Source organism: Podarcis liolepis (genome assembly GCF_965112155.1).
Source record: "Podarcis liolepis genome assembly, chromosome: 3".
NCBI lineage: Eukaryota > Metazoa > Chordata > Lepidosauria > Squamata > Lacertidae > Podarcis > Podarcis liolepis.
Window position 1 is genome coordinate 41,674,885 of NC_139557.1, and position 17,321 is coordinate 41,692,205.

At 38.1% G+C, this 17,321-nt stretch overlaps 2 protein-coding genes across 9 annotated transcripts in view; one reads left to right on the forward strand and one right to left on the reverse strand.

The window, feature by feature from the left end:
* The first annotated feature begins 3,575 nt into the window (after positions 1-3,575).
* IRAK1BP1 (interleukin 1 receptor associated kinase 1 binding protein 1) lies at positions 3,576-8,859 on the forward strand. The gene is made up of 4 exons (XM_083497431.1): positions 3,576-4,029; positions 4,747-4,812; positions 5,761-5,891; positions 7,756-8,859. Exons 1-4 carry the CDS (start codon positions 3,757-3,759, stop codon positions 8,036-8,038), a joined length of 753 nt encoding a protein of 250 aa, XP_083353557.1. The 5' UTR covers positions 3,576-3,756; the 3' UTR covers positions 8,039-8,859.
* Positions 8,860-9,407: 548 nt separating this feature from the next.
* PHIP (PHIP subunit of CUL4-Ring ligase complex) overlaps positions 9,408-17,321 on the reverse strand; it is a 65,696-nt gene continuing 57,782 nt past the window's right edge. For 6 of the 8 annotated variants that reach the window (XM_083497422.1, XM_083497418.1, XM_083497423.1 and 3 more), the window contains exons 39-40: positions 16,671-16,832; positions 9,408-16,340 (exon numbers count right to left, since the gene is read on the reverse strand). In XM_083497422.1, the coding sequence (XP_083353548.1) occupies positions 15,673-16,340; positions 16,671-16,832 (830 nt within the window). In that variant the 3' untranslated portion in view covers positions 9,408-15,672. The remainder of the gene's footprint in view (positions 16,341-16,670; positions 16,833-17,321) is intronic. The other 2 variants (XM_083497420.1, XM_083497417.1) reach the window with 1 other exon arrangement.

Genomic DNA, 17,321 nt, shown 5'->3' on the forward strand with positions numbered 1-17,321 from the left:
TTCCCCATCCTAGTCAGTTGTTTTTAGGGTGACCAGATAAGTGACAGGACAGGTCTTCTGTACTGTGGCACAAATGGTCAGTGTCTGGTTGTTAGCCAGAAGGTTGGTGGTTTGAGCCCACCCAGGGAAGGACGTGGGCTGGACTCCTGCACTGCAGGCAATTGGAGTAGATGACCCTTGGGGTCCCTTTCCATTCTACAATTTAAGAGGGAATTACAGCAGCTGCATCTTTTCTCAAAACGTATGGCAGTATGACACAATAGCCTGTTTCTTCTCCATAGCTATTAAAGATACAAGAGCTTTCCTGTTGCATGCAGTGACACTAGCCACCTTCTCAAACAAGGTGAGTTGAAGGTATATATTATACTGGAAGATTCTCGTCTTCCAAATTTACAGTGCCCGACTTCTGTCCTCCCGATTCTTCTGGGACAAGTGCAAGCGCCAGAAGTATACTTTGTCCTTTGTGGACAGTCAGACTCAAAAGTAAATTCAAAGCACATAGACACAATAAAATCACAGTTGTGGAACACATTATGCAGAAGATTCAAAATAAAATGCATCAATATCTGGCTATCATACCACTTCTGAAATCGTTTTCACTGTATAAGGGAAACTGTAAGTGATATTTTTACAGAAGTTTAAAAGTTTAGTAGACCAGAGAAGACTAAGTTTCTATTTGCTCCTAATTCACAAGTCAGCAGGTATGGCATTTGATAAAATCAGTGCTCTGGAGGGGAATACCTTTTAAAATAGTAAAATTCATTTCAGACTTCAATAATTGACTTAATGCTTTTGTTAAGAAATTGCTAGCATAGTTAGCTGGCATGGCTAAATAAGTAATATTGCATATGCAATATTAACTGTTGTTTCAGCATATGCAATTGGTATGTAGGGCTCATCCAGACTGCGATTTTTTCCCCAGGTATATTCTACAAGTTGTTATTGATACAATAATAGTGCATTAGTGGTAGATTTATTCGGGACTGCCAGCACTTAATTCCACTTCATTAGTTCCGATATGTTCTTCCAATGCACTATAGCACAAAAAAGTGGGACAAAACAAACACCCAGGAATGTGTTTTTTTTTGGGGGGGAGGACGAGTTTTAGCAGGAAGCTACAGGACATGCACTAATTAGAATGAAGCAGTATGTTTATCTCAAAGCTTTTGCATGTGCAAACAGTACTGAAAGCCGGATTGTGTGTAACCGCCCCAATAACATTGTGAACACAATGCACAATAAAATGCACAATAAAATGATTTACTTGGAAATTATTTATTGAACAATGTACAATAAAATAATTTATTTTAATGCACTAACATAAATTTAAAAAATTAAATTACTGAAACCTTTGGATACTTTTTAAATGATATATTTTAAAAAGATTTTTATACTTTGAATTTGTATTTACTAAGCTATATAAGAATCTGATACATGCCCTTAGCCTGGGATCTAATGTGCGCAGTGTTAAAAATCACAAATTATTCCCTGCAACAACCCTTTCTAGTAAGTATGCCGAGAAGCAAATTTTCAGCCAAAGGTCTTTTGATGGGAATAAAGTGAAAATAAAATCCATTTGGCTGTGGTGATTCTTAGTAATTAAAGCTGAAAGCACAACAAAGCTCAGGTCCTCAGTATAACAAAGTCAACAAAGCTTCACATTCAGGGCATCTCTGCAATTGCAATCTTGTTATTATTTCCAAACAATCACAAACTAGCTCATTTTTTCTTTAATATGCTGGTCGCAAACATTCTCAGGCATTTTCTTATCCCCAAAGCAAAATGCAGGTCAGATTTGTATTGATTTTACTGAAATGAACTACAATCTCTTCTTCTTAAACACACTTCAGTGATCACTCTAAATGACAGTGCAATCAAATGAGCACTGCACATTGGATAAGCATTCTCCTTGTCTGTCTGTAGCATGTGAGTGACTGCTGAATCTGCTACTGGAAGCACCAGAGTCAGGTGTTTCAAAGTTGCCCTCAACAGCAAAATCTGGTCATTAATTGAGATGTATATATGTATTTCTAAAGTACCGGACAGCCCAGCTGAATGAAGAAATGGAAGAGATTACTTTCCATTAGTAAAAGCTTCCCAATGCACATGCCCAACAAAATCATCCTACAGGTCCTACATTCATAATGCATAATGCAAGACTGACGTGAGGCCCTCTCTTCCACCACAAACTGATTTGAGGAGAAACTGCGCAAACCAGGTTTCTGTGGGTTTAACTAGCAAGGAGGGCTTTATTAGACTGCACTTGTACTCATTTATTTTTATTATTATTATTATTATTAATAGTAATAATTATTATTATTATTAATAATTACATTTTATATCTGTACTTCCTCCTGCTGGAGCCGATGCTTACGTTTAGGATCTGCTTGTAAAACCAACTTGAAAATACGCTTTTTCAAATTTCAAAAGATTCTAACAGAAGGGTCCTAAACCCATCTTTGTAGAAGTCCTATTGAAGTCAGTGGGATTCACTGTCAGGTAAGTGGGGCTAGAACTAGTGCCTAATTCAGTTCTTTAAGATAGGGGTTATGGAATCAAAGAAATGTACACCCAGTGGTGGTGGTGGTGATAATTTTTTATTTATACCCCACCCATCTGGCTGGATTTCCCTAGGCACTCTGGGCAGCTCCCAGCAGAATATTAAAAACACGATAAAAAATCAAACATTAAAAGCTTCCCTAAACAGGGCTGCCTTCAGATGTCTTCTAAAAGTCAGGTAGCTGTTTATTTCCTTGACATCTGATGGGAGGGCGTTCCACAGGGCGGGTGCCACTACTGAGAAGGCCCTCTGCCTGGTTCCCTGTAGCCTCACTTCTCGCAGGGAGGGAATCACCAGAAGGTCCTGGGAGCTGCACCTAAATGAAATGACTGAGTTTTTACAGTGGTACCTCGGGGTAAAGTACTTAATTCGTTCTGGAGGTCCGTTCTTAACCTGAAAATGTTCTTAACCTCAAGTACCACTTCAGCTAATGGGACCGCCTGGTGCTGCCGCGCTGCCGGAGCCCGATTTCTGTTCTTACCCTGAAGCAAAGTTCTTAACCCGAGGTACTATTTCTGGGTTAGTGGAGTCTGTAACCTGAAGCGTCTGTAACCCGAGGTACCACTGTATTTCAGTTCACTCCATGTGAAAATACAGAGCTGGTTTAATCTTATGCGTAACAAGCCTCATACAGTTAGACGGGCTTTTCCAGCACGTAAGTAGGCAAACATGCTTAATATTTGCTTGATATTTTCATTTCTAAAACGTCGCCAATTAAGTTCAATATGTGAAAGGGTGCATTTGCAGCCTATACTAGCGGGCTCCTGTGCAGGTGAGTTTTCTCCCGTGCTTTCCTTGGAATCGAGCTAACGCTGCTTGGAGAGAAAACTACCAACTTATTCTCTAAGGACACTCCACGTAGAGAGAGAGAATTAAAAAAAAACTCGATTTAGCTGCTTAAGGGAACTCGCAGCTTCGAAGCGCCCAAGCTCCGAGCGCTCAAGCTGAACAGGGCAGCAGGCTCCCTCGGCAAAACAAAGCAGCGCACCTCGGCGGGCGTCACGTGAACAGGAAGACGGCGCTACGAACCCTGGGACGCCGCGCTCCCAAGCGCCGAGGAGCCTCTCCCGACGGGGGGCGCCGGATAGGCCACGTGACCCGACCGCGTCCAGAACTACATCCCCCGTGATGCTTTGGGCGCGGAGGACTTCGTTGCCATGGCGCCTTAGCGGTCTCCTTCCTTCAACTCCCTCGGGATGCCGTTACCGCCGCTTTCTCCAGCCCGGGTGTTTGCCGAGCTGGTCCCTCCGCCCGCCGGGGGGGACAACAGCCGGGAGAATGAAGTCCCGAGGCCGCCGGGGAGGGAAGTTCACGTCAGCGGCACCTCGGAGCTCAGCGCTAGGCCGGACCGGGCGAAAGTCACCGTCTACCTGAAGAGCAAGAAAGGGGAGGTCGGAGCGGCGCGGAGCAGCGTCACTCGGAGGCTGGATTATGTCGCCCAGAGCGCCCGGCAGCGCGGAGGAATCTCGGTGGGTTGGCGGGCGAGAAGGAGAGCCGATCCACCTCTCGCGCATGCGCGCAGCTCAACGGCTTTCTCTGCGGCTACACCACATCATCACCATCTTCTGCACCGGAAAAGCTTTCGCTCTCTCTTATATTTTGGTGGGATGGGGTGGGCCGCTTGTACCCCTACAGATACCCTCAGCACCACTGACCTGATGGGAGCCAAGCTGCAACACATGGAAGGGCAGTGGTTCCACACCATAGAAGCATTCAAACTGAGCAAAACCAGCACAGTGGAATGATTAGGCTAGAGAAGTATCCCTTGGCTACAAGCCCAAGTTTATTGTGTATTTCCTGATGGTGTATTTGCTGCATTTCCATCCTGCCCTGCTGTCAGTGAACTCAAGGCTGCACACAGGTTGCTTAGATGGCAACCAGGTTTTAAAAATTGCTCTCTGTATTTGGTGCAACGAGATATATTTACGGAGTAACAGGCTGGATAATAAATGATTTCATGCTCTGCTTAGGTTGGGTTAACAGTCCAGAATAGTATTTGATACAGTAATTGTGCGTGAAGACAAGATTTACTCATCTATGCTAAGCTGGATTTTTTATTTTTACCTTGAAATAGTGTACCATGAACTCTGCTGCATTGCTTAGTATTAGTTAAGCAACCATAATTTCACTGAAAAGCATTCTCTTCCTTAGTTTTGTACTTAAAGCTGTTGTGTTTTTTTCCCTAGGAGAACGACATGACTGTGACAAAGAACTTTAGTAGAATAGACAATTTGTATAAGATGGAAGCAGAGGCAAGTGTCTTAAGTATGAGTATTGGTCATGTGTCTCAAATACCCTTTTATATATATATATCTTGAGCATTAAACAAGAAATGTGAAACTATGTCCTAATATGCTTTTCTGCTCAAAGGTGAAAATGGTTCCACACTCATACATTACAGTATTACTGCTTGTGGTTATTTATATATTATCTTTTTTGCCATCCTACTCCTGAAGTATTTTCCTGCAATACCATCTTAATAGCCTTACAAAACTATGTCAGCATCACAGCACGCTTGATAATGAGGTACTGGTGTAGTTATTTATGGAAGCAGAAATTGAAACATCTACCAAATTTACAATCCAATCCTCAAAACATTCATATTGAAACTAAGAAAAGCTTTCTTTATGTGAATTGTGTTTAGAATTGCAGCCTTGGATCTAGGCATCAAACCCATACATGCGTATCTGGAAGTCTTATTGAACACAGTGTAGGGTAGTTGTTGAGTTTTTTTTAGGAAGGCCCGAAAGTTTGCTTTTTTAAAGGAAGCCACTGAAATTGTTGAGCTTTTTACAAAAACACCAAGATGTCAATTCCAGACGTTTGACATGTGTGGTTATAAACTAGGGGTTAATATTAATTTCCTGAATGTCTTTCCAATTCTGCAAATTCATTGCTTCTCCGTAGTTGGTTCTACAAAACGATTGTCATTCTAAAAACTTGAATATGACAAAAATTGTCTGCTTTAATTCCATATAATAATAAGCATACAGATATGAGTATTTTTCATGTATTGCTGAAAGCTATGTAAGCCACATTGAGCAAAACTTCCTCTGTACAGAGGTAGCATATAAATGAAAGTATAATCTAATTTAGCTTTGTACAAAATGCATATTATAATTGATTTTGTATTATTCATCTTTACCCAATTTTTAGCTAAGACACTAAAAAGGCTTGCAAATTTTTACATTCCCATATAGGTCTGCATTACATTCAGTGATTTCGGCAAAATGCAAGACGTCTGTAACTTCCTTGTTGAGAAGCTAGGTAGCTCTGTTATCATCAGCCCACCTCACTTTTACCATACAGTGGAGGCAGTAGATGCCCTTCGGTAAGTTATGACTTCCTCCTTTTACCAGACAGTTATGTCTTGCTAGCTTGATCTACCATTGCCATGCCTCTGGAAATCTGTTCTCTAATAAGTAGCCAAAGCTTCTAATTTGTTGACCAGTCCAAGAAAACAGCTGGTGGAATACACATGTTCATATAGATATGGCTCGTGCATAATAGTAAACCATTTATAAAATAAATGATGGTTTAAATTGAATGTGCTAGTGCACACAGTTGGAAACTGCAGGTGTTTTACTTTTGTCCCGTTGCTGGAAAACAAGCTGTATTATGTAAGAATCCAAGCTCATCTTTTGTTTCCCCCAAATAAACCATGAACAGTAAACCAAGAACAAACCTTGATTGCTACTCGTGACTTGGAGAGAAGCAGACCAGAAGCACTAAGCCAAGCCATGGCAGGAGCAAATCCCCCATGAAAGAGGTTGATATAATATTAAAGTAGACAAAAAAACGAAACAAGGCTCCATATTCTTCTGAAGGTTCTAAATTGGAATGTATCATTAAGATGACAAATCATTCAGTCAAGCACCCCAATGCTGGTACATGAATAACCGTGAAATCCTGTACAGTCATACCTCGGGTTGCGAACACTGTGGGTTGCATGTTTTCAAGTTACGGACCACGGCGAACCCGGAAGTACTGGAACGGGTTACTTCCGGGTTTCAGCACATGCGCAGAAGCACTAAATCACACTTTGCAGATGCGCAGAAGCACCAAATCACGTCATGCACGATGCTGCGGGTTGCGAACGTGGCTCCTGCACAGATCACATTCGCAACCCAAGGTTCCACTGTACTCTCAGTAAAGTGGGAACAGGATTGCAGCCTATGAGGAGGAGAAAGCCAGCCTAAGAAGAGATGAATGAAAATAAATGCAATCACATATATTTTGGCTTAGTTTCAGAGTTTTGCCTGTCTGGTATGGAAAGGTTGAAATGACAGTGCATGTATATAATGACCACTGGAAGACAGGAGTGCCTGGCGTGCTCTGGTCCATGGGGTGACGAAGAGTCGGACACGACTGAATGACTAAACAACAAGTATATAATAACACCACTGAAGTGTATAAAGGCCTTGATTCAGATCTGAAGCATAAAGAACTATTAAACTGTTGAACGGCAGCAGCACGGTCTGTGAAAGCATGCAGTTGGTAAAACTTTCAAAGAGTGAATATCAAAGGGTATCAAAGGGTAGGGCAGCTAACACTTCATGCAAAACTACACAAAAGTTAAACGTTGCCTGTGGGAGAAAATTAAATACTTTTCCATTAGTTTGTTACATGTTTATTAACTGTTAACATATCAGAGCAGGGGAGATTCCACCACCAGCATACACCTCACTCTGGGCACAATGAGCTGGTTTTTGCTTTTTGCTCTGGAAAGAAAAGACAAATTAACTCTGTTCTGTGTGAGATCGGAACTTTATTTGCCTTTCTCAGCCTTTGACAAACTTACATTGGATTTCCAATCTGACATGGAACATGTGTGTTGTTATTTTTCACAACAATGTAAACTGGTGGAGTGGGGGAAGGGGGTTAATTTAGTTGTTTAAGTTGCATAAATTTTAAATGTCGTAAAATGGGGGAGGGAATAACATCACTGAATATATAGAGGCTGAAATCTAACACTGATACCTGGAATTAATCTCAATGAACTCAGTGACATACTTTTGGGTAGATCTGTATAGGATTGTACTGTTAGTTGCTTTGTGAAGGTCTTTCTCATTGAAAAGCAGAGTATACAGTGCTCAAAAGTAGGTACTACATTGGTTAACGGTTTTAATTGACACACTCCCTTTTTGTTGCTTTAATTAGCTAAATTTTCTCATTTGTCTTTGTTTTTTTTGCAGACGTCAGGTTTGTCTTGCTGCTGTTGGGAGTGCACGGCAAAAAGCTCAAGAAGTTTGCCAGTTGCTTGGCCAGCCCCTTGGGAAGCCTTTGCTAATAAGGGAAGAGGAAGTGAAAGAGTGGGAGGGCCACCTCGAAAATCACTTGGCCAATGCCCCAGACTCACTGGGTTTGCAGCAGAGACTCCAGAGTGCCACCATCTATGTTTCCTCAAGGGTATATGCTGTTTTTGAAATAAAGGGGGAAAGGAAGAGAAAACAAGCAGCTCACATAAATGTAAACTGATTTATTACTGAAGTCCGGAATCATTGTGTTTTCCTTTGGGAAGAACATTATTCTTAGGAAGCTTAACTAGCTTTTCCTTAATCAAAATGTTAAAGTGACTCTGACGTTTGTTCACTTTTTAAACGATTCCATGAAATTGTAGCACAGGTTGTAATTCTCTGGACTTGGACGCAAGCTGTGGCTTGGATCCCAATTTACGTTTCATTTCTTGGAAGAAAACTTCTTGCCATGAAGAAGCCCTCGTGTTCATAGAAGACACTTTCCATTATCAGCAGCTCCTTCCATGAATAAAACAAACTTTGGAATCAACCTAGTGAATGCTTGTGATACCCATAGATACAAGTACATTTTTAATATACTGTTTAGAATAATTCTTAATGGCTGATGACAGAAACCAGGTTTTTTTCAGTGTTTTACACTAGACAAATTGCATTTGGTGAAATGCCACATTGTCAGTGTAGTTCAAGAAATCTCTGTTGAGAGTAATTTTATCAGGGGAGAAATTCCTTGGATGCCAGAAGCTCCTGGCCTTCAAATATAAGGATGTGCATTTACTGTCTGACATGAGAAATTTCTCAAATATAACCAGTCTGAGTTAAGAAATTATGAATAAGAGACGGAAATACTGTAAAACTGCATTGTTGCTGAAAAACTTGCTGATTTTTGGGTGTTGGTGGTGAGACTAGGCAAGGTGTTGAGTGATTTCTGCTTGAATAGTTTCACAGATTAAGGAATGCAGTTTAAACAAAAAGGATAGAACTTACAACTCTGCCTATAGTTTCTTTATCTCCAATTTAATAAAATTCTAACTTTCCAACCTGCATGAACTATTCACACTTTGTATTTCATCCGCAGTTTGCTATTTTTGTGGAATTTATTCTGGCTTTGCTAATGTAAGGAAGCAAGGTTATGGGGGCGGGGGCAGCTTTTCCTAACAAGGAAATAATGCAGATGTTTTTCATTCTCCCAGCCCAAGACAATGTCCATTTTATATTATATTATAGTATATTATCATACCTGCCTATGCACCTGTTAAGAATAAGTGCCTTCAGAAAGAAAGTTGATCACACATCTCTGGATAATAGAATTTGTAAGGCTGTCTCACACATGTAATGATGGTAGTAAAATTTACCAGTTCCATTAGAGCATTTGTGTTAAGAAAATAAGTTACTCTTGTTGCCAATCAATATCCTTTATATTTAAGTCATTAAGGTTGCAGTCCTGTAGAAACTTACCTGGGACTAAGACTCGTTGAACTTGATGGGGCTTATTTTTGGGTCAACGTAGGATTGCAGTATGGTGAAAGTTTTTAGACACAACTTGTGTACTTCACACATTTATATTAGTTTAATAACAAAAGCAAAGCAGCTTAGAAAAACGAGTTTTCTATTTATTTAAAAATAGGTTTGTAGTTACTACATTGCAGTGACAGTAATTCATACACATACATTCTAGTTTGTATAAAAGGATTCCAAGTATTATTCATCAAAACCAACGTAAGTGTTTCACATAACAATAAAAGTTTCGATCAATATGTACAAAAAGAAAGGGCACTGTTCATCCAGGTGTGAGACTGCACTTTATAACTTGATAAAGCAGAAGAGAAAGAAAATAACCTTGATAAAACCTAAACTTGTAAAACTGTATGTTGGTTACATGAACATTTTTGGGATTTACACCATTCTGTACAAAGTAAGCAAAGCTTTAAAATGTGTCAGTTTCAAAATTAGATGTTCCAGACAATTTCCTTAAGTTACACTACATTATATGTTTCAACATTAAGTGGCAAGATTTAAGGTATTCACTCAATAACTTTCTTTTCAATTTTTGCAGTGTAATGGTCCAAAAATGTAACTTCAAAATGTGTGTCAATAGCCTATCCTTTTTAAAACATGCATCTGAGATAAATATACCATGTTAAATGTCTTATGTGAAAGTGTAGAAACTTGGTGCTGTATCTTTAAAGGTGTAGTCATTTCCAGCACTAATTATATCATGAACAAAAATTTATACCATATCCTGAAGCAATTATCTGCATTTATTTAAAATTCAAATATTCAGCATTTGGCTCCCTTTTTGGTATCAAAAGAAAAATGATTTTTCATATAAATAGCTCCTTAAATTATTTACCCTTTAAAAAAGGCAAATTTGGGGTTTGGTCTTTAACAGCAAATATTATGCTATTTCCATCTTCAAAATGCCATCTCACATCTACGGTACTTTAACAAAAAATATCCTGAAATAAATGTAACCTTCCTGAAACAGAGGGTACCTTTTATTCCAAAATGTTGTGAACTAAATGGGAAAATGAGAGCAACAAAATAATTTTCTGCTTCACCATTATTCCAAGAGTAATTATGTAAAGTTAGCACATTTAAAAGAAAACACAATACCAGATTTTGTTATATTAGAAATAATTTTCAGACTTGGCCACTATATATGAAATGTACACCTTTTTTGAATTATAAACATATGTACATTATTTACAGCAGAAACTGGACAGCCCTTTTATTAGATGAATGCTTAGGTCCAAGAACATGAAATGCAAGATTGATACATCAAAATTTACAACAAGGCTCAATCCAGTGGGTCCCTTACACACACTAGGACACAGCTGTCCCACAAGTGCACCTCTCCAGTTGTGGAAAGTCTGATGGCCGGTGTGGGTGAGATGGATGGCAGGAAACTCCTGCATGCCCTGAGGATGCAAGGTACGACTGGATTGTGGCCTTAAGCTTTCATTAAATAGACCACCAGGAGCTCTTGCTTCAAAGCAAAGGATCCACATTCTTCAGCACAGTAGGATCAGCTCTTTGCAGAAATCAACACACTTAAGAGCTGTGTGTATGGAGTTCTAGTTGGGGTCTTAATATCACTTTAGATGTACTAAAGCTCATGAAACTGAAAGCTCAAATTGGTATTTCACAAAGAGTTGTAACACAGCACATGACTTATGTACTGAAACTATGTCCCCATTCATTTTTAAACGTTGAGAAGTACTACATGCTTTTGAATCTGTATTTTACAAAGATCAATCCAAACTAAGATAAAGTATTAAACAACTGAATTAACCACAAATGGAAAAAATTGACAGTCTGGTACGAATAATTTTGTGCAAGTTTACATCACAGCAGTACTATAGGAAGACAGGTTTTGTAAAGCTGCATCGCTACTCATACCACAATGATAAAGATCATTTCTTCAGTACCCAGTATTATACCAATGTAATTCAAGCTTAATCCCTGGGAAACAATTAAATTTCAAACCCGCTTAGCCAAACAAGGGATTGATTACTGGAGTGAAAATGAACTTATTTCCCAATCAAAGAAAATGGAATGTGCTGCTATCAGACATCGTTGTATAGTAACCACTGGTTAATATTGAAGTAATTTAATGTTCAGCATTATGGAACTAATGGACCGCTCTGTATCAGAAGCTGTATTCAGTAGACTGCATTTTACATTTGTTTTCATTACTGCCAAGTTTGTAAGATAATTGCTTGTGTGAATATCTGTAATTACCAACAGAAAGAGTGTCTACATAGTATTTTCCATGTAAATGTGCCATAAAATAAATATTACTTTGCTCTCAATAGTTTTATCCATACCACATTTCATTATGGTTTCTCCCTCCAAAAGTTAGTGAACCAGTATTTATTGCTTATATTAAAATGTGCTAAATCAAAAGCTCTTCTGTGTTGGTACAATAAATTTTTTGCAAATCGGTCAAATCTAACCAATGACAGTAATTTAAGTCAAACCAATGCAATTTACAGCACTTATATAGTATATTTAGCACAATTACAGTTTTAAGTGTTTCTACACAAATGTATTACCAAAATAATGTTAGAAAAAAATAAGCTTGTGAATTCTGAGTACAAAATTATTCTTGAATGGGGAACAATACATTTGTGTACTGCAAATAAGACTTCGATTCTTTTGTTCTGAAATGTGTAATTTTCAGACACTATGATGGTGGTGTGTACTATTCCATTCTCCAACGTTACATACACATACTTGATGTATACAAGTATATACATAAATATATGCCAAGTGGGACATAGTTATAAATGGAGTAACTTACAGCAATGGGGTTTCATGTTTGCTTTGCCAATTTCTTTTATATAACAATGCAGATAACAAAAGGAAATCACACATTTGAAATTGATTGCCTTCATCAACAGTGAAATTCTTAAATGGACAAGATAAATCTACTGTAATGCTTCCATTGTGAAATGAACTATCACTGTACATAGGCTGCTGAAATATTTTCATGTTTAATGTCTGCAATATTAGTAAGAATGCATGTTTAAAAACATAAGTCAGTGTCCCAAATCCCATAATTATAATATGCTAATGAAAATAGGTATCCAAGGAGGACTAGTGCCAGTAGAATTTATTATTCTACTGTAAATCATGATTTGGCAAATACTCTTAGTTGAAGATATTTTCTTAAAAGCCAAACCAATATGGGTTATTTAGAGGAGATGGTGATGGCAACTAACCAACCAAAACAGAATATTCCCTGCCTCCAAACATTCTAAACTGGCCTGATCATAACGTCGATAAGTCTACTTCAAATAAAAGTGAATTATCTTGATGTTTATGAGTATTTGTGATAAAATCAGAAATGCATTTTAAGAACCAACTGCCATGGACACAAATGGATAAAAGATGCATATTAATCTTGAACCTCATACACCATCCACTGCGAGCAACATATGTGCACTAATTGAGTATCATGTTGCATACATAGCTGTGTTGCATACATAGTTCCTGAAGTTGCTTCCACCTGCAGTCCTCAAACCCGGACTGGAAACTACATATTAACACAGACTGTCAATGTTGCCAACATGGTAGACACACACAAAATGTAAGATAATTGGTGCTGTCAACCTAGCTGTTTGGAGGGTAAGGATCTGAATATAACCTCCCATGCTTCCACTGGTGGGGGGGGGGAGAATGTTAAAGGGGCTGCTTTTCCACCTCTCCAAACAGATTATTGGCTCTACCATGTTGGCAAAACACAGCTAAACCTTCGGTTACGTGAATACAATACTGGTAACAACACACACAAAATGTCAGGCTGTTTGTGACTATGCAACTTCTTTTTCAAAATCAATTCAACATGTAATATAAAATATCACAGGATGCAATTCCATAAATCAAGAGAACATATTCTGATAAAGTCCAATGGATGGTTGGGAGAGACAGTACATTCAGTTGTTAATTTGGCAAACAGGAAATAACCACGGCACGGTATGCTTAACCTGTGGCGTTCCACACCTCGCTACTTTGAGGATTCTAGCGTTCTAGTGTTCCTTACATGTAGGTATCAGATGGAAAGCTTGAAAGTATGGAACGAAGGATTCTGGGATAATACCTTGTTTCGCCCCATCAAGCTTTGTCAGCCGTGAATACTCATAACTCTACCTATTATGTTCCATGTTTTTGGCACACAAGAATATGAATATGCACGGCTGACGAGGCCAGATTGGGCGAAACAAGGTATTATCCCGGAATCCTTATCGTGCCATACTTTCAAGCTTTCCATCTGATATCTACATGTAAGAAGCACTAGAACACTACAATCCTCAAAGCAGCGAGATGTGGAACACCACAGGATAAGCATACCACATCGTGGTTATTGCCTGTTTGCCAAATTAATAACTGACTGGACTGTCTCTCCTGACCATCCACTGGACTTTATCATAATATGTTCTGTTGATTTATGGAATTACACGTTGTGATATTGTATATTACATGTTGAATTGTTTTTGAAAAAGAAGTTACATAGTCACAAACAGCCTGACGTTTTGTGTGTGTTGTTACCAGTATTATATTCATGTAACCGAAGGTTTAGCTGTGTTTTGTCAACATGGTAGAGCCAATGATCTGTTTGGAGAGGTGGAAAAGCAGCCCCTTTAACATTCTCCTCCCCCCCACCAGTGGAAGCATGGGAGGTTATATTCAGATCCTTACCCTCCAAACAGCTAGGCTGCCGGCACCAGTTATCTTTTGAACAGGTATGTATACATCTGCATCTCTAGATTGAGGCTTACTTCTCCCAATGGGTGTTAAATGAAAAGTGTGGTTACATTTTTGTACCATGCAACTGTTTAAAGATGTATTTTGTCTTCTTTTAAACTGGACTATACTTTCAAACAATAGAAATTGTATTAAAGTTTGTTTTAATACAAACTTTGTTTTAAAGGTATAAAATAAGTAAATGTACCATAAACAAATAAATAACTGTTTCTTTTTCCATAGCAGTACATACAGCAATACATTCCCCTAAGTCATATAGTCATTTACAATAGACAACTTAAGTTTACTAAAGATGCACAAAATAATAGACTACAAGGCACAATCATTAAGTGGGATTTTCCTTTAGGGTGTATATATTGACTTATGTCAGCTTGATAAGTACACTGTAAAAAGTGCAGAAAAACAATGTGCAATGAGAACACTGTATAAAACATGATTGCATAAAAAGTGATTTGGCCTTTTTATCTTTAATAATTGAAAATAACCAATCTTCCCCTTAAAATAAAAGTATGACATTTTAAAATTTTATCTAGTATTATCTAAAAAGTCCTGAAAAAAATTATTCCTGGGTAATATTGTATATATTTATGTGCTTGTGTACATAATATATACATACACAGACACTTTTTAAAATTTTAGTCAGTTTTAACACAATTTGTATAAACAATCAATCTGATCGCATCGTAAACATAAGAATCTCACACTTTTCCTGCAGTTTCCTTGAATCCTTTAACCCAATTATACATTTTGCCTAAGGATCCCACCAGTGCATTAATTGTTTTTACTACAAAGTACCAGTAGAGATAATTTTTCAGAACAGTGTATATTTAGAACATAGATTCATAAGCATAATTGAAAAATGTATGCTACACTGACACTAAAAACTTTTCTACTGCACCGGTTTTCAGTCTTTGGCACAATAAACAGAGATTTGATTGATACGAGAATGAAGGTCTGAAAAATTAGACATATTAGTCAAACTTTTTCCAATGTGGATATATATATCTACATAGTGTGATTTTTCTCTCTGGCTGAACCTAGATAAACCAACAAGCTGCACTAGGTTGGTTTGTACAAAGCTGTGTGCCCAATTACTACTGAAATTAAACATCTTATTAGCAATGTTTGGAATTTTGCATTTGTTCTCAATGGCATTTACTGCCACACTCTGCTAATATCCTGCAAAACACAGATACTACACTCTATACAAATGTACTGTACCTTGCTCACTCAAAAATAGGAGTTCTGTTCTCAGTCTGTTACATTAAAAATTCTATCAATTTTAATCAAATAGAGGTTACTGACTGTCCAAAATTACAGTAACATTTCTGCAAATCAAGAATTTCCATTTATACAATCTTCAATACCAACTGAACAAAGTGAATTGAAATGTATAACCTACTTGGAGGGCAATAAATAGCAAAAGTTTAAAATACATACTTCTTTCAAAGAAATGTTCAGTTTGTTTTTGCTATACTTTTTCCAAATCAGAACATATTCTCATTTGTAAATAGCAGCAGAAAGCAGATATCCTTAGTTCTACCACTTCCTCAGCTGTACCTGTTTATTAGCATTTTTAAATGCTGGTTACCAACCAATGAGATTAGCCTTTGCTTTTTCAGTCAACTTGCGGACTCTGCCTCTGCTAGATGTCCCAAAAGTCAAAGAGGTGTCTTCAAACAATAGTTGTCTTTGCTCCTCCTCCGAGTCATCTTCATTGTAAAAAGCTGTCCTCCTACCCTGATTTCTAGTTCTCATGTGGGGTTCAGAATCTTTAAGTTCTTCATGCTCTTCTTCAATAGGTTCATCTGTCTTTTTTCTCTTGCTTCTCGTCTGAATCTTAGGATCCGCAGAAAACGTAAGTTCTAATCCTGGCTCTTGTGCCTCTAGCTTTCTTTTAGGCTTTCTGCCTCCACGCCCTTTTCTTTGCAACAAGTCTTCCTTCACATTATTTTCAGAGAGAGAATTGCATGCAGTGGAAACAGATGCTTCCTCTGGTGGTGGTGGTGGTGGTGGTGTTAAGTCTTTAGTAGTCTGGATTGTGTTCTGCCCTAAATTCTTTTGCTGAGCAAGTAATAGGTTTTTTGGTTTCCTCCCTCTTTTCTTGTGCACCACTTCACAACTATTGTTGTTTGTTTCAATCTTGGGTTTCCGTCCAGGACCCCTCTTAAACATAGGCTTTGAAGACTGTCCCCCATGTCCATTTACCTGGATGCTTCCTGATGCCAAAGCCATGACATTATTCTTGCAATCTGCTATAAAGACAGAGTAACATGTCAGTGACTTGCATTACCCATCTCCTTTGCAAATAAATAAAAAATAAGTGCAGAGCAATCCTAAGTATAGGACCAATCAGGCCTCAATTTAGTTGCATACAAATTAGACTCATCTGAATGATTAAACACACCAAAAACACCATAAAATTTTCTAGTATTAATCAGGGCTGTAAACTGATAAACTAAAAACTTGCCTTATAAATTACTTAGTGGTTATTTGGTGGAAATTACTTTTAATCAATCTAAAACTGCAGCCCCAGTTATTATATATTCCATAATAACCAACATTTAAAAATACAAGAAGCTTACCTTGTGGGCTGAGAGTGGAAGATTTTGGTTTACGTTTAATTTGTTTATCCTTCTCTACATTTTCTCTTGCAGTATTATTCCTAGTGTTATGAGTATAATTGGTTTGATTATGGACTGATAAAATATTCTGGTTCTTGGAATGTTTGGTGGAATCCTCTAGTACTGGGAGACAACAGAGAGAGCAAAAGGTAAGTTTTAAACAAGATTTTCAATTACTATATATTTGTTGGTCAAATAAATACATTTCTTATTTCTTCTGAAATATATTTTCAACAAAACATTGTTGAGGGGTTCTATTTAAGATTATTTCACTCATTTATCCTCACTCTATGGTTTTCTATACTTCCATGATTTACACAACCCCCAAATCTGCTGACTGTATGGGGTCTGGAAGGAGACGTGGCTCTCTGCTACTGAAGAACATTGGGACATGTCCGCAATGGTCCTTTGACCAGAAGTAGCTGGCATCAGGCCCCAAAATAGTGTATTTGGGGGGAAGGTAGTATCCAAAGCCCCTACATTCATTAGAGAAGTGCTGGAATCAGGCCCTCTCTCTACAACAAGCCTGCAGCTGACTTAACTAAATTTGCCTCCACTGGAATGTGCAATGGGAAAGGGGACAGAAATGAAAATTTTACATTGTGAAGGAAA